The following is a 20,332-nucleotide window of genomic DNA, read 5'->3' on the forward strand; positions in this document are numbered from 1 at the left end:
TTCTGTGACAAAACCCCAGTCTATCATGAAAATGTTTCTCAAAACATCAATGAGATATTAAACGCTATTAAAAAGTTTCTACTATTGATTTTTACAATAATGCCAATAAAAAAGGAGATTTTAAACGTGTTCTTTATTTTTCCTACTGTTGCATTGATCAGGACTTTCTCTGAATGAAGGACATAAATGAAAATCTTTTTATGATGAAGCAATTGATAAATAATTGGTAAATATCAAACCTTAACTTTCTTACCTCCTAAACTGGAAGTTCAGCTCATTTTATTACACAAACACAGAATTAAAAAATATCTCAAATTAAATACACTTGAATTTACATGCTCAATTAAAAATAGTCATTATAGTTTACATGTTATCAATGAAATGCTATTTAAAGAAGGGTGTATTGTTTACTAAGTAGTACAAAGAAACGTACATATACTTAGAGCTTTACCTCAGGCCAAATCCTTTCAGCAAAGTGCTTATCAGGAGATAAGCAATGCAATGGATATGTACATCATGCCACTTTGGATGGCTGGGGTTTGCGTGTTTTTTGGGAGGGAAATTTCCTGTTTTGTTTGCACACTCTCCACAGAAGGTCTAGGTTTTTACTGTTTTCTAATACACCGATACAATTTATTCCTAAAACAGGGCATACATCTTTAAACTGAAGCACAGCCTACACTAAGGAGCATTCCCATGCTGACTCCTCCTAATAACTCTAAAAATAACCTGAGGGGGTGACAACCAAAAAGGCATCATCTGAGTTGGGAGCAGTTCCTAGCAATGCAGGGCACCGTGTGGCTCTTGCTCTTGCCCAAATTTAAGATGCAAATACTACTTTCGCAGTGTGATAGGGTGGCTTCTTTTTCAGTGGAGTAATGAGCAGGACAAGAATCAAATAAGCATTTTCCTTAATCAAATTAATAGTTTCTGCAGGAAGGCAGGGCTGCTGGTCTACTTATTGACTTCTCTGGCATTGCTGCGGCAGATAATTTAATCCAGAGCATCTAACATGCTTTGAATCTGAAAATTCCTTCCACTAAGTAAGAATACACAGAACTAATGGCACAAAGGAACTTTCTATACTGCTACTTGTCTTAGCAACTGGAAAGGCTTTTCTGAATCACGTTTCCTGTTGAAAAAGAGCACTGAATTAGATAATGTTACTGAAAGGACTACTCCTGCCGTTATCATATACAACACTATTTCACCGACCACCAGAAAAGGAACAAAGAGAAAAATTTTCCCCCCTCCCTGATCTTAAATGCAGCTTTTAAAATGCAATCATTTACAGCGGGAAAACATTTCTCCGCAAAGATGAAAGGCATTTCTGAAGGGGAAAGAAGCAAACTGTTCCCCTCAATCTGCCAAAGGGACATATGAAACTGAGACTCTACGGAGTGCTGGGACGAGCCGGGAACCTAATCACAATGCTTCGGAGGCACAAACCCCAGATTTCATGAAGCAAAACCAGTCAATGGTTGTTAAAACACCACGCAGACTAATTAGTTTCACTTCTCCAATTTAGGAAGTTATAGTGGAAACAGATATAGAAGCACCGCAGAGAGTTTCATTGTAAAAAAAGCAGCTGTGTGAAAGCAATACCTGTAAAAGGAAGCAAGAACAGAAATGCCCATTTTCTTTCTCTTACTGTTCACATAGCCAGTATTATGCCTCATTCTTCCAAGCAGAGTCTGTATCTGCTGTACTTGGGTAGAAAAGCAAGACCAGGAATACTGCCTATTTGTAAGTGGAAAGTACTGGAGTTTACTGGAGCTTTTTATGAAGCTTACACCATACTGGGAGAAAAAAGTGAACTTTTTCCTTCTTACAGGAGGAAAGCAAAAAATAAAGAAGACATAGTCAAAGAGTATCCTCTGCTCAGTTAAATGAGGTTATGAACAGGACAAACCACAAGTAGTTACCTCAATGCAGAATCCAAATTATTGACCCACTTGGGGGCTGGAACTAGATGATCCAAAGGTCTTTTCCAACCCTAACTACTCTTTCATTCTAAGAAAACTGAAATTTAGGTATACCTACTCCAGGCCTACATATCTTTTCAAGGTGTGACATATAAGTATTTCATAATAGTCAATTTGCACACTGCCTTTGACCAGTAAGAACTGCAATTTTTTGCTTATACTCATCCTATATGGTACTTGGGATGCCAATGAAAACAGAATTACTAGTTCTTGGCACAAAAGCTGGGGTCCATTTTCTGGCTCCTTTTCGAAACGTATCAAACATATATAGCTAGCTTAATGTGTCTTTCAGAGAACAGCAGGGCACATCATCATCTACAGTTTTATGCTGCTTTCTACCAGTCAAAACATATTTCATAAAGCAAAGATACAAAACCCAAATCAATGAATACTGTCCCATATCAAACAAAAGACAATTTTGCTTTCAGACTCTTCATATCAACCCACACTGAAAAAGGGCTGTTACCTTTTTTGCGCCTTGTTCTTCTTCGACACCATCCCCTATAACAACATACACTACTTTTCTTCCAAATCTTTGAATTATTCGCTCAAAACAACTTTCCTTTCCTGAAAGAAAAAGATCAGGTTATTTAGGGTAGGTGGTGATGGGAGGACATCAAATAAATCACTTTTTAGTATGATCTCCCCAGCACTTTGAATATACAAGCAGAGCTACTGGGAGAGAAGAGCCTCTCCCATGGGATGGTGTATCAAGGCTGATTGAAGCTTTCCTGCTGCCACAGCAACTGATAAGCATCCTTAAAAACTTCTCCGTGAGGCCCTTTAGTACACACGCCATGGTAGACATAGCATACTAGAGGTCTACAGTATCACCTTTCTTGTCTCCTTCCCTAATCTGAGACAGGTTTCTGGAATTTCCATACCCGGAGAATTCTGTACTGGCTGTTTACGGCCAGTATCCCAAACTGAGCAATTTGATTGAATCTGAGTTGAAATTCTAGCTTTTTCTCCACAGCCTGTGACAAGATTAATCACAGCTCCTGAAACAGTAGTATCCTGACTTAGAATGTCACCCCAAAAATTTAGATTTAAATGCCTGTAATCCAATACGTGGGCACTGCACTGGGATCCATTAATGCGGTTTGTTGCTTCACTGCACAGACCTAGTGAAATGATCCCAGTCCTCCAGTTCTACACACAGGTACTGATACTGGTAAGCTTCAGGTATTGGTAAGCCAGAAGGAAAGTAAGTGCTTACAGTTGAATTTTCTCTAATGTCCTCATTCTGAAAGATCACTTCAGTGTAGTCACGGTACAGGCTTACCTGTGTGCCTACAGCAACCGATGGGAAAAACTGCATTTTTCAAAATAGTTATTTCAGCTACAGAACAACACCAGTGTAAGGGCAAATAGGCTGGAAATTAAAGGTTTTGATCCAGCAGAGAAGCCAAACTACTAAATGACAACCTTTAATAACAGTGCCAGCCATAAGAAACCTCAAACACTAAGTAGGTTGAAAAGGTGCTTGACAATTATGAATCATGTCATGTTACAAAATTCTCATGATTTCCTGGAAGGTTAGTGATTGAATGCATTTTTTTTTTTTTTTTAAACAAACCTGCCATCCTGTCACAAGTGAATATTTATTAAAATACATTTTAATTAAAATGTGTATTTAGAGTGTTATAATTCAAAGTTTTAATTTACTTTAAAGTTTTGACAGACAGTACCATAATATTTCTATCCAGGGTACAGTTTTAAATCTTTTATACTATTGCTTTCAAATTTCTACATAAAACTCTCAACCAAGTTTTGTTGGCATTTTTTTCAAACAAAACCAAACAAAATAACCAACCATTTTTTCTCAGCCATTTAAGCTTCCTGTATGTGGACACTTAAGAACACATGAAAAATGTTTTCATGCAGCCCACAATTTTGAGGGAATCTGAGAGCAGATTTGTCATAATCACGTTAAAAACTACAAGCACCATTGCCATCTGGTCCTATGTACTTGTACATACTCAGAATAACATCTTTTATATTGAACCAGAAAACAGAAATAAACATTTGCCTGGCTGAAGCCTGTTAGAGCCAGTATGAATGAACTTAATCACATTCTGCAGCAAAACATTCTTGCTTCTGGTAAATTGTTTACTAAAATTTGTACCAGAGCCCATGACAACAAATGGAGTAAGGGCTTACCTTTATAGAATTTCTTCTGCTAATACAGGCAGACTTTAGTGTTCTGTACTTACAGCCTACTAAAAAGCCTTCTCAACTGCTACATAGCCTCCCAGTTTTGAGAGATGATGACACAAATCAATTATACTTCCTCTTAACACATGTTGCATCGGTGTTAATAGAGCTACAGAAGCTTTCTGTGCTGGATCATGACAGACATTTGAAAAGCACTTTTAGGATGCTTCAGCATGAAAAGTGTTTCTTAAGATCAGGTATTACTAATGTCAGTAACTCTTAATGAATGAACGTAATAAATAAACATACACTACAATATATTTTTATTTAGAATTATAGCTTCAAGTGTATCACATTATAAAAATAGCTCACCTATTTTAGTTGCACTGTAAATATTCTCTATGGGAAATACAACCCCTAGTCCATATAACAAGACTTTTGCCAGAGCTGGAATTAGCTGAGTAGTTGTCACAAGAATGTTCACACAGTTTGTCCTATGGAAGAGAAAATGCGAACATCCTTTTTTAACAAAGCAACACAGAAAAAAACCCAAACCAAGCCAAACCAAAAACAGAAAAAGGAAAACCTTATGCCTCCCATCAGAAATCCTCACTATTATTACTTCCATTTTCAAAGAAGGTTATTTTTCTTTTTCTATCTTACAGGAAAGCAAGGTAGCAGCATGATCACACTAGAACAAGGAGTTAGGAGGTCCTTCAGGTTCAGCATTTTGTCCACCTGGCCAGGCACTTTTGCTAGTTCATCAGCAGACATCCTACAGTTTCCTAACTACCCCGTACACTTTGTACTCACCTAGAATGAATAAGAGTGAGTGCTTTCAATGCAAGTGTTAACCAAGAATCCGTCAAAGCTTCAATTTCTGCTCTTAGTTGTAACCAAGCCTCTCTTTTTGCTGGACCAAGAAGACCTGTAGAGTAGATAAGGGCATGTCTGCGCTGAAATTAAGTAACATTCTGTCATTTTCCTTTGCTTTCATTAGCTCATACACAGTTTTCCATACACTGCAAACTAAACAGCTTGCTGAATACTACCATGTTAAAAAAGGAACAGGAAGCAGAAGTTCTTCCCTTTTACTACTTCTATATTTGTTAGATACTCCAGAGTCACTTGCCTCCAACATTATTTTTGTAGGTATTATATATTTCTTTTACTCGTCTGTAGCGGAAAGCCAGTTTTCGCATCCAGTCCACTCCTCCGCGCACCCCTGTTGCAAGGCACAAATTTGCACTTGTGGCAGCTGCGGGAAAGCCATCTGTTCCAAAGTTGTAGGTGCTAGTCAGAGATAAGAAAACCCCCAGATTAACAAAAGGCAACAGGCTACATGCAACCACCACTTTGCTGGGTTGCAAAGGCTAGGACAGCTAAAAGGAGAGAGGGCTACTGTGTTACAGCAGTTCATCACTTTCCCAGGAAAGAGCTTGCAAAGCAATGTTTTATCTTGTTCAGTTCTCTTGTACCTTAAATCTTGACCGTTGTCATCTGAAGACACGTCATCAATGTGAACCTGGTCACATTCCTAAGGCAAAAGAAAGACTTTATAATTTTCTTGATCTTGCAAATCACAAAAGTAAAGCTATAAAACACTGTGAACAATCTACTCATCAGGAATATTTTTAATTGTGGAAATCAGTAGATGGCAGTCTTGCTAAAACAACTATTTTACCTGTTCCTTGTGCTCACTTCTTGGAATAAATGCACACCATCATTAGCTACTACTGTTAAATGCCTTTCCAAAAACACATTTTTGTGTTTAGAAAGGAAAGTGGTTAAAAACAATTAGCATATGTGTTCCATAAACGTTCTTGTAGCCTTTCAGGTACCTTAAAACATCACGCTGCTCAAAGCTGATTCAGTCAGTGCATAAGTGTAACTGAAACCAGACATTTTGGTAAATGTAACATATTAGAAAAATTAAACCTGATGCTAACCGCCAATGAAATTATGACCTCTGATTGCTGTTGAGCCACACACCAACACAGCCTGAGGCCAGTGTTTCAGAGGAGCACAGATGAAAAATCTGTTCCTAGTTTGCCATTCATTTGAGAGTTGTGAGTTTCCTTCTCTCTCTTTGGTCTTAGTGCATGAAAGCAGCATGCCAAGATGAAGAAAATCTGAACAGAAATAGCCAAATCAAACCCTCTTCCTTCAGTGACTATATGCAGTCTAACACAGCACACTCATAATTAGCTTTGTCCGTCATTAAATTAAAAATTGTAATGCACAGTTTATCCACGAAAAAAGAAAAATCCCATTAGAACATTACTATTAACAATTTAACTTTTGGCAGGAAAACAAATAAACCTCTGGCACTCCAGATCAATCTCAATTCAGTCCTTGAAACAATAATGGATTTCAATTATTTTAATAATTTCCTCTTCTCTCTTTTAACGTGAAGTCCTATAACAAACATGATGTATTTTAAACATGAAAATACTGCAATCCTTTATTTTTGTGTTACTGCTTTCCTCTGAACAAATTTTTCTCTCTCCATGGATTTGTGAGGAAGGGAGGGAAGACAGAAGTGGAAAGAAACTCAAACCAGCTGTTCCCAAACAGAATTAAAATCATGACCCTCAACCCTTTTTCTAAAACATCTATTTTCCAGCCAACCCTCTCCCAGCAAGCAGCAAGCTCCAAGGAGGAAAAGACTTTGACCCTGTAACCTTCTCCTCCTCTCCTGAGGTCAACAACCTCAGATAAGAAAAAAGCTGAAGAAGTCTCTTTGGCCTCACATGATGGCTGTGGATTCTAGCTTTTTAAAAGCATAGGTCTATAAAAACCACCTCAGAAACTTTTCTAGTACTTTAAGTAATTATGTATGGTCTTTTGCACATATAGTTCTTCTTACTGTAATATGTACTCTTTTCTGTTTTATGCATAGGAAGCTTATGCTGGAAAGAGATGTAACAGTGACAACCAGCACAGGAAAGACAATACTACATTTGCTCATATTTAACTACCATATAGTGAATTTCCTCCACAGGCAGACAAAATGTATTAGATGTACAGACACAGCTGAAACTACAAGTGTGAACACATGTTGCCAGGCTTTGAAAATCAACTTACCTAAAAAAAAAGAAAGAAGGAATTAAAAAAAAAGAAAAAAAGACAGAAGCTTCTTCAGTAAGTTATCAAATTCACAGAAACTTTTTCTTTTTGTTTAAAACTGAAAGCAACTGTCCACCTAAATGCCTACAAAATTAACAATTCAAATATGAACTGAGTGTAAGCTAATGAAGGTACACCCTCCTGAACCCATGAGTTTCCCACTTTAGTTATTTTTTCCACTGCTCAGTGACTTCTGAAATTCTTCATGGATAGAAAACTTAAGCTAGAGTTGTCAATATAGCAGTGAAAATTATCAAGTCAATAGACTTCTCCCCAGCTTGGAAACTAGGAATGACAACTGGAAAAAATGTTTCAGAAGAGGATTCAAAATAGAAATCTGGGAAAAAGAAACGATTTGTTTTGTAACCACAAAACTAGAGGAAGAAATAGAAGCTGATCTTCCCAAAGAGCAGAAGCTCACCTTCTGAACAAACTTCCAAATTTAACTCTTTCAGGCAAAAGACAGAGGCAGGGAGGATGAGACCACTACATTTTAGATCCCACAGTTCAAGACAACCTGAGGGCTTAGAACTTTAATTTACAGTGTAAGGTCTTAGGACTGTCACAAGCCCTGGGACATCACAGACGTCCTCCCCGTCTGTCTAACCATCTGCTTGGTGGGTAGAAAGCCAGAACTGAAATGATACACTAGAAATAGAAATCATGGTAGTGAAAGAAAGAGGGATTTTGGAGACAAAAACCCAGAAATCAGAGACTAAATACTGGTGGGTAAAGGTATAGAAACAGAGTAAAGGAAGCAAGCAAAGTGAAGAAAAGGTCACGAACATCACAAATCTCAGGTGAAATACTGAATATAATGGAAAGAGATAGTATCCCCTTTTGTCAGGAATAAAAGAACTAAAAATCAAGTGAAGAGGGGAATGAAGTAAAATTAAAGTATAAGAGATACATGTTATAATTCGGAAAGGATTAAAGACCAATGTGATTGACACTATGTTACAACTAAAGGAAGGTCACAAACAGTGCAGGACTGTTTTGTGCTTCTTGAGTGGCAGGACACAGCTTTCAGGCTAAATATGAGCTTTGAGCGCCAGGTATTTTTCACACTGTCTAGCTGACTCAGACTTTGGGCTAATGAGTGACGGGTGCATTTTTCAATCCTGAACACAGGAAAGAAAACCACTCATTTAGCAATTGCTCTTTTAGCAGTAAAGTCATTAAGAAATAACTCTTCAAAGAAGCCAGTTACCTGTCCACCACTAATTGATGTGGTCCAATGTTCCTTCAGAACACCTTATATTTGTTTTTACCTGCTTGCTTTTTGTGTAGCGTTTTGTTCATGAGCAGACTACCTGAGACACTGTTCAGCCCCCTGATTAGCTATAAGCAAGCACCCAATGTGTTCAACATTTCAAAATTGCAGTTAACTCAATATGCACCATAATGAGGGATATTCTAAAATGAAATCTGACCAACAAATAAAGTATGCAATTCCAACAAGTACATTTTTGAAAAGATGTATTTTAATAAAATATAAAGACTCATAAAGTCTTCAAGTACTTCCCTAAAAAGCTGTGACAAGAGCCAATTTAGAGCTAAACAGCAGGTTTACCAGATATATTTGACATTTTTGTAAAATTTTCATAGGAAATGCAGTACTGGTATCTTCCCCCTAATTTCTTTGATAAAGCAATTCCTGAAATTAATACTGAAAATCCATGTAGAAGCACTATAAATAAATGTTATTTATGCTTGTGTATTTTGTTATGATAGAATTGTTCAACACTCAGCTCCAAAGAACATTAGAATTGCTGGATTCTTTTTTAAAATAGGCTGAACTGGCAAGTAAGAAGCAAAATATCCTGTAGTTTATGTATAAAGATTATGCAGCTAGCTGTGTTTTGCTCTTAAAGGTGTTGACTTTGCAGCTTTGGTATATCCAGTTTGAAATCTTCATGAGGGGCTACAAGTGATGACATGTTTCTACTGAAGGTTTGGATTTCAGTCAGACAGGCTAAGATGCAGCTCTGCACTTTGGGATCAATCCCTGGAAAGCAAAATGCACTTGATAGCTCAGAAACAGTACTTTCAGAAGGGCAAAGCATCTTAGATGTCTAAATTCTGTTCTCATACAGGTCTACCTAATTTGCACTGATTTTAACGAAACCATTGCCAGAGTGATTAATTTTAATTTGAAAATGAGAGTTAGGCTACTAAAACATACAGAAGTTTTAAAAGGCCTTACCCATGGTGTCATGTGCACGTTCTGTATATGGGGCCACACATAGGATAGGGCAAGTATTCACAAAGGGCAATTTAGTGTGGGGAAGTGGCGCTGCTCTGTTTCAGATCTCTGCTGCAGATCTCTTGCATCCATGGTCAGATACCATGGGGCACGTTGGTCAGAAACCTGAATCAATTGGGTTTTCCTACAATCAGCACACTAGCTTGATGGGTGCTATGGAAAATGGCAGGAGAATGCAGCTGGGAAGTGGGAGTGGGACTGGTTCTCCTGGCAGTAGCCTGGCAGCTGCCCAAGGCAACACCCCTAAAGCTATGTCAAATAAGTGGTGTCTGGAAGCTGGGGAGGTTCGTTCAAAAGTTTTCATGAGGATTTACATTTTAAGAAAGAATTCGAGGCAGAGAGAAAATTCATGTTCTGCAAAGGGAGAGAGCGAGTCTTGGAACAGCAGCATGGAAAAGAGCAATCTGTGAAATGCAGGAGGATTTAAAAGCTGGGAGACCCCAGCAAAAACTACTGTCAAGGGAGAGAAAGGTGACATTTCCTATATAATTTTAAATGACAAGTTTGGATGAGGCAGGACACTACATAGGTGATATAAATTACTAGTAATATGCCCAAAGCATACTTAGAGCAACATTATTAATGGTGATATTGGAGGGTTGTCTGTGGAGTTACCAATTTGCCTCAGGGAAAATGAGAGCGTCGGCACGTACAACTCAGCAAGCCTACCTACAATAGTTTAAGAAGTTACTGTCCATGCTGTTCTTTGCAGATCTGTCACATCTGGCTTTCATGGATCCATGTGTTTGTGTCCCTCAGACCTTCCAGTGCCACAATTGGTAGCTTAGCTTGAAACAAATCTCCTGCAGCAGCTCAATTAAACCAACAGACATTGCATGGATTAACTGAGACTTGTTGCTCTGTTCCCTCCCATCAGCTCTGCTCTGGGGCCTTGAGGAAGCACAAGATACATGCTTGCAGGAGCTCCTTAAAACTTAAAAATTAAGCAAAAATATGTCTCCAGTGAAATGCAGTAAGCCAAAGAAAAACAGCAATCAAAAATGAATGACTAGATGAGTCTAGCTTAAGACTTGTAGACGGAAAGCTTGTGTCTTCTCCCTTCTCCATTCCCAAAGCATCTGCTAGCTCCTTCCTGCTAACTTTTCCTCCTTCTCATTTCTGTTTTTGTGTAATGAGCCAAAAACTCCCAGAGATGCTACACAGTCATCATCCACAGCTCCTAAAATGGCTGGACCTATGTAGTCTTCTGGAATAATTCTTTTAAACTAACTTAAGATCTCTATAAAGACTCATATGCAAAGCATTAAGTTATGGAAGAAAAGTTCTACAAATATTTATATTACTTTGCTCCTTCACTACCACCCGTCAAGTTGTGCACTTCTGCCATAATTATGTAAAATATGCCTCACTACTCAATTTACTGTAGGAAAATTAATAATAATAAAAAAAGATATTAAGGCTGCTACAAGAGTTCCTCTTATCTGTGCCAATACTACGTGCCAAGTGGAGTGACGCAATGGCTAGCGTGCTGATCCTCTACATTTCATGTTACAAACCCAACAAAAATAAATCTAATAATTCTGCCGTCTTTGAATAATCACTGACTGTAAGATAACTCTGGACAAGTTTGCACATTATGAAAAGGAATAACGTGAATAATATTATGATCATAACCTCAGAGGATGCCAAAGGAATACAGTCCCAAATCTGCTGACTACAGCTAAAATACATTTCCACATTTGGTTAATCATCCTAATTTACCGTGAGAAAACTAACACTACACTGTCAACTAATTGTTTCAATACCTTAGTCTGCAAAGCCAAATGGGAGTGAAACCCACCCCCAACCAACAACCACCCTTTAGAAGAAGTTAATTTCATTTTGCCTTTACATCAGCATGCCCATTGAGACAGCCTGGAAGCTGGCCAACTCACAGGAAATGGTTGCTGGGATTCTCTGTTCCTCTCATATCTGTCATTATGCAATTATATCCACTGCTTCATTTTCCCTACTGAACAGTAGAGAAATTTGGTCATGTACATGTGAGAACAGATCTGGCATAACAAGTCAAAGCTGCAGTCCTTTATAAATGTGATGTATCTGAAAAAAAAAAACATAACTAAAAAAATATATAAATATCCTGAAGTGTACACTGCTGTGCTTTTAATGCAGTTTTATGACAGCAGTACCTCTGTTTATGTCTTTTCCAGAAATAAGATATACACCCTTTAAGATAAATACTCCACAAATACTCATCACTTCTATAAGCCACCGCAGAGTGCTTTTTCAGAAGGCATGTGCTTACAGATTGTCAGAGATTGGTTTTCCAAGCAAAAATTGTATATTCCAAAGCTGGAATGACCATTTATGAATGACTGTTTTTGATTATAAATCTGTTGGTTTCTACATATTTTTACTTACAGTTGGGATTATCTTCCTGCAAAATAAAAAGCAGACTGCTCCAGCTATTCACTATTCTAATTGCAGAAAAATAACATACAAGGATCCCAACATTATTTAACAGTAGTCATTAAGCTTGACAAATAAATCTCTGTTTTTCACTTGACTAGAAGGATATCAAAATCTGTGGTATGTGTACAGGTTAGAAAATTGAACTACACAGAACAACAGCCCATCTATATCCTGTGTATGTATATAGACATACATGTATGGCCTGTGCCAAATGCTCTTCTACTGTACTTCTGTACTTGCTAAAAATACAAAACCCACTGCACTTCCTTTCAAGCCAAGAAAACAAAGGCTGAAGTGATGAACTTCCTAGCCCATCATCACACAGTGCCTGTTAACATACAACACAAATCCATGTGAAAGAGCAGAGACCACGGTTCGCAGGTTCTCAGCACTGGCACTCAATTGGCAGGACCTGTCATCTCTGTCTAGCCTGCACTTTGTGACCCTAACATTTTCTCTTCTTTCCCACCACAATTATTCAGCACTGAAGAAAAAAGGTGCAGATTACCTGTGGGTCAGGCACAGGATATGAAGAACAAAGAGTTCTTGAAATCCACTTCATTCTGTCTGACAATTTGTGGATGAACAGTCAAGGAATTAAATCGGGCTGTGAAGGCTTTCAAAACACTCCCTTTTTAAACTTAAGACTATAAAGCGAAGCTTATAGTCTAAAAAAAATTCCACCCCCCACAAAACAAGAAAAAACCACCCCCAAAATCAAACCCCACCTTTTACTGTTAAAATAGCACATCAAAACTAAAAAAGCAATTTAAAGCTATTAGCTATATATACTATTAGCTATTATAAACACTGAGAACTAAGAACTGAATTTATTTAACAAACTCATTTTCATAGCAAATGACTCTGGAGTGCTCTCTTGCACTGAACACATAACTCTTAGAATGCTCAGTGGATGCCACTCTTTTCTCATAGAAAAAGTGATTAAAATCCTATTTTGCTTGGTCACACGAACAAGTGCATTTGGATTAAACATGATACTACTAAAGTAAACAGTGTTTGTTCCAAAATAAACACAGCTCTTATTCTGCAACTTCTGTTTATTGAAGTAGCTGCACCAAAATCAAGGTTTACATTTTCATTTCAGTTGCACCTTGTAAGAATCCAATTTAAAACATGACTTAAAAAAGTACCTATATAGCAAATGTAACATGCCAGTTACATTCCCACAGCAAAAGAAAACTCTCTTTTGCTACTTTTCGTCGGGTCATGAAGCAGATATTTCAAGGACCGATAGTGTCTCCGTATATTTTACTCGACACATCCAAATCTTTCTATTGAAAAGGAAGAGGAAAATGTAAAACTCTGCCGCTAGAAAAGTGTCAGAAAAGCTCAGGATAATCACAGTTAAGTGCAGTGCTCCAAACCTCAGAGCCTTCTTGCTTGATTTAGGATGTAAATTAGTTATTCAGGTTCCAGTTCAGAGATACTCACTGTGGTTCTGAATACACTCATTACATTCCAGTTGTTCAGAAAAGATAAAAAATGGAACTATTCTATTTCAGTAAGGTATAAGCTTACTCAGGGAAGTGTTAGAGAGTGCCCCTCTAACAAACAATTCTTGCTATAACTCTGACAGAATAATTTGTTGCTCTATTTCTGTATAGTTTCCAGAAAAAGAGAATGGAAGAGGAGGGTGTCAGAGAAAGAATTTTGCCCATAGGTAGAAATGGCTAAATAAGACTCAAATTTATCTGTTTAAAGAGTCTGTGTCACTCCTGGAAAGGACAGTGTTAAGTTCAAAATGTCAAATTCACTTTAGTTTAAAAGTTCAGCACTTCACATTGTAAATACCTTCTTTACAACATGATTCATGTTACCTGTGGATATATACTTTTGTAAAAAGAAAAAAATTCTATGAGTAATGAAAGCCAGTGAAAATAAAATATGAATGTGTTTAAAGAAGTAACAAAAGCCATGAACCTGGTCAGCATGTAATTAATTATTCCCAAATGTATTAACTTGAAAGTATACTTTTAGAACATACACATTTTATTAAAACTATATACCAAAGGTTGTTCAAATACATTTAAATATTAAACAATTTCAAAATTAAACTTATAAAAAGAATGATTTTTCCATAAAAGCCTGAAAACAACATCTCACATCTCAGGAAATGAGAAGTTCACATGGAAATTTTCACAAGAAGATGTGAACTCTGTATTTCAGTCCTGTGCAACCAATTAATTAAAACTTGCTTTGTCTTGGTGCTGTTGATGATTTCCTAAATGTATGTGTTTAAATGAAAACTACAATGCTTTGGGCTAGCAAGTCTCCCATCCTTGTAATTATTTGCTAATGGGGTGCAGACAAGGATTAAAATTCTCTCTGCTAACCTCAGCAATGCAGGCATCTAAAATGTTTGCTTCTATGGGTAGCCTGAAGACCTTTGCACAACTCTGCATTTTTCTCCTTCCTTTCCTTTCCCCCCTCAGTGTTGTGGGGTGGTTGTTGACCCCTTTTCCACTTCACAGTAGCAGAAGTAGGGAGTGAGCTGAGGCACCACTGCCCTGCGCAGATGGAGCAGAGAATGACTGCCTGCTTTGCCGGAGCTCTGGGAACTGAAACCAGGACAGAGTGCCAGCTGGATAGGCAAGAGTTTTTGTGCCTTACAGCCTGACATTTAGAGAAAGAGAGGAGCAACAGGAAGGTAAATAAAGTGTGAGCTTGGTAGGCTCCCATGTGCTTCATCTGAGCTGCACGTGTACAAAGAACTACTCCATCTGATTTTGTTGAGAAAGGAAATCACACAGGATCTATTTTCAGAAGCACCTAGTTTGAAGGTACTCATGACTGACAACGTGAAAGAAGTTCAATGGCTAATAAGTTGCATAAGCCTATAGAATTATAGAATCATAGAATCATAGAATAGCTAGGGTTGGAAAGGACTTTAAGATCATCAAGTTCCAACCCCCCTGCCATGGGTAGGGACACCTTGCTCTAAACCATATCACCCAAGGCCTCGTCCAACCTGGCCTTGAACACTGCCAGGGATGGAGCATCCACAACCTCCCTGGGCAACCCATTCCAGTGCCTCACCACCCTAACAGGAAAGAATTTCCTCCTTATATCCAATCTAAACTTCCCCTGTTTAAGTTTTAACCCATTACCCCTTATCCTATCACTACAGTCCCTAATGAAGAGTCCCTCCCCAGCATGATCTCAAATAAACTAAGGAGGTATTTGTTATTTTTTGTATCTCTAAGACTTATGGAACCACAGTAGCACATTCCGCAACAGTCAGGCATCATGCATTTTGGATGGGTCAAAGCTTTTAGCTGGGTTTTGTGCAGACCAGCAAAGCCACGGTTCTGCCTATGAATGAAGACTTTGTTTTGCATTTCTGTTCATATACCTACAACTTATATGTACCGCAATTTAGTCTCACATTCATGAAGTGGAACTGCATGGGCTTTCTGCAAGTCACCCATGGTTGTAGTATCATGTAGATGAGAAACTATTTCCAGTCATTCCATCATGTACATATAGGGGAAAATTCCTTACCATGATTTGTATTTCCTTTCCTTTCTTTCCTTTCTTCCTGCAGTGAACTGAGCTGTTCCTGGATTGCTACTGTGGAAAATGAAATGTAAATAGATGGGCTTTGTGTCTCAGTCTGAATGTGCTAAGATGATTGCTGCAATGCCTGGTGGGAGTCCACATTTGTTGATGGGTCATTATAAACTGAACTCTTCATAGGATTTAAAGTACCTTAAAAGTTAGGTATACATCTACAAATAAATGAGTGCTGTAGAAAAAAGGCTCTACTGATGCTTTTGGAATAATCATGTTCAGCTTTCCAAGAACTCTCTGTTGCTGAAGGTGAACTATCAGAAGTTGAACCACAGGCTCTTCCTAAAGCACACTTAGCCACAGTCTGGTCAGGAGGTTCTCATTACAGACATTACAAACATCAATAGCAGGGGACCTCTTATTTTAGCCAAATGAGAAAAGGCATTTTTTAATAGATGTTGGGCCGCGGACGACTCTAGTCTGGGTGACCGGGGATTAGCTGAGCTGCCATACTTACGATATTTGGAAGTGGGTTGGAGATACTTATTCAACAAGCTTATTCAGCAGTGTTTCACGTAATTGTTTTTTTGGGTTGTTTTGTTTTGTTTTTCAGTTTGACTGCCCATAAATCTACTTTCAGCATGTTCGACAGCCCTTTCTACGTGTTTTTGCAGTAACTGACTACAGTTATTTCTCATTTGATGTCGAGCTAACCAAATAGGATGCAGAGGGCCAAAGGTTCACTAAGACCTTCCAGGATCCATCCTCCAAACACAGCCAAATCTTATACTCTTATATTTTATATATTCTAATTTTTTATACTACCAGCAATAAACATTCACATGGCTAAAATGAATGATTACATTCAACAGTTACTGAGAATTGATTCTGCTTTAGTTGCACCTTTAAGTATCACGCTCTTCTGAAAATTATTTTCAAACAAACCCCATTTATTTAATATATTGTTCTTTAAATATTTCTAGCAAAGAAATATCATTTAGAATATCAAAGAATGCACATGGTATGTTTCTGGTTTGAGAGAATATAAAATGTAGTGTTCTTAAGAATTTTGTTTTCTTTGGCATCATCTTAGTCAATATTTATTTTGGGGTCAGTAAAGCTACCACTTTACCTCAAGAGAGCTTAATCACCTATCAACAACACTGTTGCTATGATCTGGACAAACAGCGTTTTTTTCCTGACATTGACACAGCTAGGTTGATTTTCTTCCTTGCTGGTACATCAGTGGTGATCCCACCACAACAAAGGAAATTGATGCCACAAGGCTACACCGAGGTCTTTGCAGTGCTATGAGACAAGTTTGCAAATGCAGTGTTTTAAATAGAGCTGGGTTAATTGTGCATGAGGAAAACAAAGAGCAGGAAGCACTCAAACCTTCTGTGTTTACCGCTTAAATAGCCACTAGGTATTGCTTAAAAAAGAAATCCCAACCAAAATCCTAAGAAACCTCTTCCTCCTCCAACAACTTTCTTTATGAAAGATCAAACAGTTAAACACCTTAAAGCTGCTGTATGGTTTGGGGATAATCATTAAATTCTATGCAATTTTTCTCCTCATCTTGAGTGGAAGATAATACCATCTCTAATGGCAGTGCTACAGATTTAATCAATAGTTTAATCTTTAAAGCATTCTGACAGCTTATCACAAACCAAACCTAAATGGAATAACTGTTAATAACAACTAATTTCATTGATATCTTAATGCTTTCTCCTCCACATTTTCCTTCTAAAAATATTACTTCAAAAAACATAAAGTAAAAAATAGACAAGTGATACTAAGAAATAAAAATTTTATAAAGATTGCAATTACAACTAGTATATATGTTATTTAAATAATATTTAAATCTAATAAAAGGACAAATTTTTTCTCCTGAATTATTTTCATTCATACCTATCAGTGTTTTATGTTCTCTCAAGGACAATGGCATACCTTTGCAGCAATTATACTGATTTCTGAAGCATTATTTCACACCCCTGCAACTGAAAGCCTAGAAGTATCACTTGCTTTATGGACAAGAGAAATGGAAGCTATTAAATGATACACACAATCACAAGTAACTTGTTTTGGAACATCAGTACTTGGAGGAGCAAGACTCTGATTTACTGTTGCCTGATTTCTTCTTTTTCAATGGGTTATCCCATCATTTTGTAAACATAATTTGTCACCAACACCAGCCAGAGTTCCCTGTAACTACTTTTTCCCTTTCTTTCAGATCTGTTATCCCTGCTGAGAGAATCTACTAAAGAAGAATTTTTCATACTGACACCAACTGTAGTCTTGCTGTGAATAACCACATTCCCATAAAAATCATTCCATTTATTGCAAAGTTGTTGGCAGACTATAGGAATAATAGTCAACTCAGGAAACCTTTTATCCTGAAATCATGTAGCTTAACCCTTTGCATGACCATATGAAGTTTATACATAAAACTTGCATTACCACACAGATGATTTAATGCTTTAGCAAAAGCATTTTTGTTATTGGTAAGTTTTTAGATTTATTTCTTCACAGTACTTCTTTAAACTAAAAAGAAAAGAAAAAAGACTGAATTGGAATCAATCAAGCAATATGTGGTTGTTTGGGTTTTTTTTCCTACAATTTTTTTCCTTATAATTTAGAATGCTCTATTTAAAATTACAGACTCTTTCCAATATATACAATAATACATTAGTACAGATGGTTGAGTGTGGCTTTCATTATAAACTAAAAATTAAAAGTCATATGAAAGATTTTTCCTCTCTATTTTTCCTACCTTCCTAAGATAAAGAAAGGTGTATAAATTTATAATGTAAAAGAACAATTAGAAAAATCCTTTTTGCTTTATGATGCTTTGTGGAAGATACTTCTGTTAGTCATTATATTTGCTTTGTTAAAGACCAAACTAGTGGAGATTAGATTCAGGAAAGAGACATTAGTTTTGTTAGTCAGGCCTCTTGACAGTTAGGGAGTCAGAGGTTGCTTGAATTCAAATTTCTGTCTGAATTTATTAAAGTGATGAAACAAAAAAGTCAGGGTACGTTTTCTCTGCCATTTTTGTTCTGCTCATCAACTTTTACTTGTGGGCAATTATGGCTTGATTTATGCCTTATTCATTTGACCAAGGCCATAATGGAAGTTTTGGACTTGTAAACACACCTTTTAAGAAAATAAATTAGTTGTATTTGACTTGTATTTTTAAACTTTTCTGTCAAAGAAAATTCTTAGCCTCTTACTTGAGTCATAACTGCTGCTACAATTGGTTCTCCCTCTGCCTACTAATGTTAGGGAAGGCGTTATTCCCCTGGGTATCCATGCTTCACATTTGCAATGTGAGTTATACAAATATGCAGAAGAAAAAGAGGAGCTCTTTCAACTGATTGAAATTATTTTCTACAGTTCAGAAAAGATCACTTGCTCAGTTATTGCTCATCTTTCCTGTGACAATATTTCAGCTGAGCTCAGCACTCATGTCAGCAGCCTATACTTTGCTGTCACTGAACGTGTAGGAACTATCATCTTTTGACTATACAGTACTGCAGGTAACATTCAGGAAGTGCCTGTACTGCTGTATTCTGACAGAACAAGAATACTGGGGAGGGAGGGAAAATAAATAAATTAAAACAAATACTCCATTCCTTCAACATTTCCTTTTTTTTTTTTTTTGTTACATTTTTAATTTACTTTAAAAAAAAACCTCATTAAAACCTCATGTTTTAACAGCACACATTAAGATCACTTTAGTCCTCTATAGAAACACGCAGATTCTTGACTGTATCTAAAGTAAAATTTAAAAAATACAACTAACAGCAGTCAAATTTTACTTTAAACCACACAAAAATAAAAGTGATGCGGCAATGAATAAAAGGCATTATCCCCTCCCCCTTTCTTTACAGTTTCATTAGACCATTGAACTGGATGAAATTCAGATAGAGGCCTTATTGTAACCAGACTGAAACAGTAGAAATCTCCCGAGACCGTGAAACTCAAACATTTTGGGAACCAACTTCAAGCACTCCTTCCGTGCTTTTAAAAGAAAATGAATGAAAGACACTTCTTAATTTTTCTCCCTGTAGCAACATTTTAATATAATTCCTACAAAAATAAAAAAAAAAACCCAAACCAAACCAACTAAACAACCCAGCTTAAACATATTTGTTTAAAATACATGCATATGCATATTTTCTTAAAATTTAAGCTACAATCATAGCACTCAACCACAACAGCACAAGCTGCATGGTGGCTCTGAAGATAGCAGACAACTTGTAAATACTAACATTGTAAATTCATGCTAAAATGTAACCTAGGTTGAAGTGGCTGACAGAAATTACCTACCATGCATATTGCTAAGATACTGTGGTTTAAAATCTTCGTACTTGCCCAAGGACTAGCTAATGTGCTCCCATCCTACAAAATGGCATGTAAGGATGACACTTAGTTTCACTTGCTTTTCTAAAATAGAAGTATATTATTTTCAGACACTAATCCACTTAAAACACCAACCTGAATAATGCAAATCTGAGTTTAAGGTGGTACCCAAACCAACAAGGAGAGTACTGTTTAAAAGTGACTATTATGTTCTCTTCAGTTTTCATCGTAAGAGTCCACTGAGAAAAAATATTGTTTTACTCGAAGCAGTGGAATTAGCACAAAATAACTGCATTGTGTGAACAGAAAGGATGGGTTGGGAAAGATATTTGAGTGTAAATTAATGTTGATCTTAGCTGGAATAACTTACACTCTTCCCCACTTGGAGCTGCACCACAGACTTGACTGGCTGTATGAGAATTTAGACATCTCTCAGCTTAACCAGAGACTAAAACTCAAAAGCTAC

At 37.1% G+C, this 20,332-nt stretch overlaps 1 protein-coding gene across 1 annotated transcript in view; it reads right to left on the minus strand.

Moving 5' to 3' along the window:
* EYA1 (EYA transcriptional coactivator and phosphatase 1) overlaps positions 1 to 20,332 on the minus strand; it is a 152,818-nt gene that overhangs the window by 7,936 nt on the left and 124,550 nt on the right. The window contains exons 14-18 of the mRNA XM_061342775.1: positions 5,621 to 5,679; positions 5,275 to 5,435; positions 4,956 to 5,070; positions 4,515 to 4,636; positions 2,452 to 2,552 (exon numbers count right to left, since the gene is read on the minus strand). Of these exons, the coding sequence (XP_061198759.1) occupies positions 2,452 to 2,552; positions 4,515 to 4,636; positions 4,956 to 5,070; positions 5,275 to 5,435; positions 5,621 to 5,679 (558 nt within the window). The remainder of the gene's footprint in view (positions 1 to 2,451; positions 2,553 to 4,514; positions 4,637 to 4,955; positions 5,071 to 5,274; positions 5,436 to 5,620; positions 5,680 to 20,332) is intronic.

The sequence above is a fragment of the Neopsephotus bourkii genome, unplaced genomic scaffold (assembly GCF_033783945.1).
Source record: "Neopsephotus bourkii isolate Nb327-2 ecotype Australia unplaced genomic scaffold, CSIRO-AGI_Nbou_v1 NB_1820, whole genome shotgun sequence".
NCBI lineage: Eukaryota > Metazoa > Chordata > Aves > Psittaciformes > Psittacidae > Neopsephotus > Neopsephotus bourkii.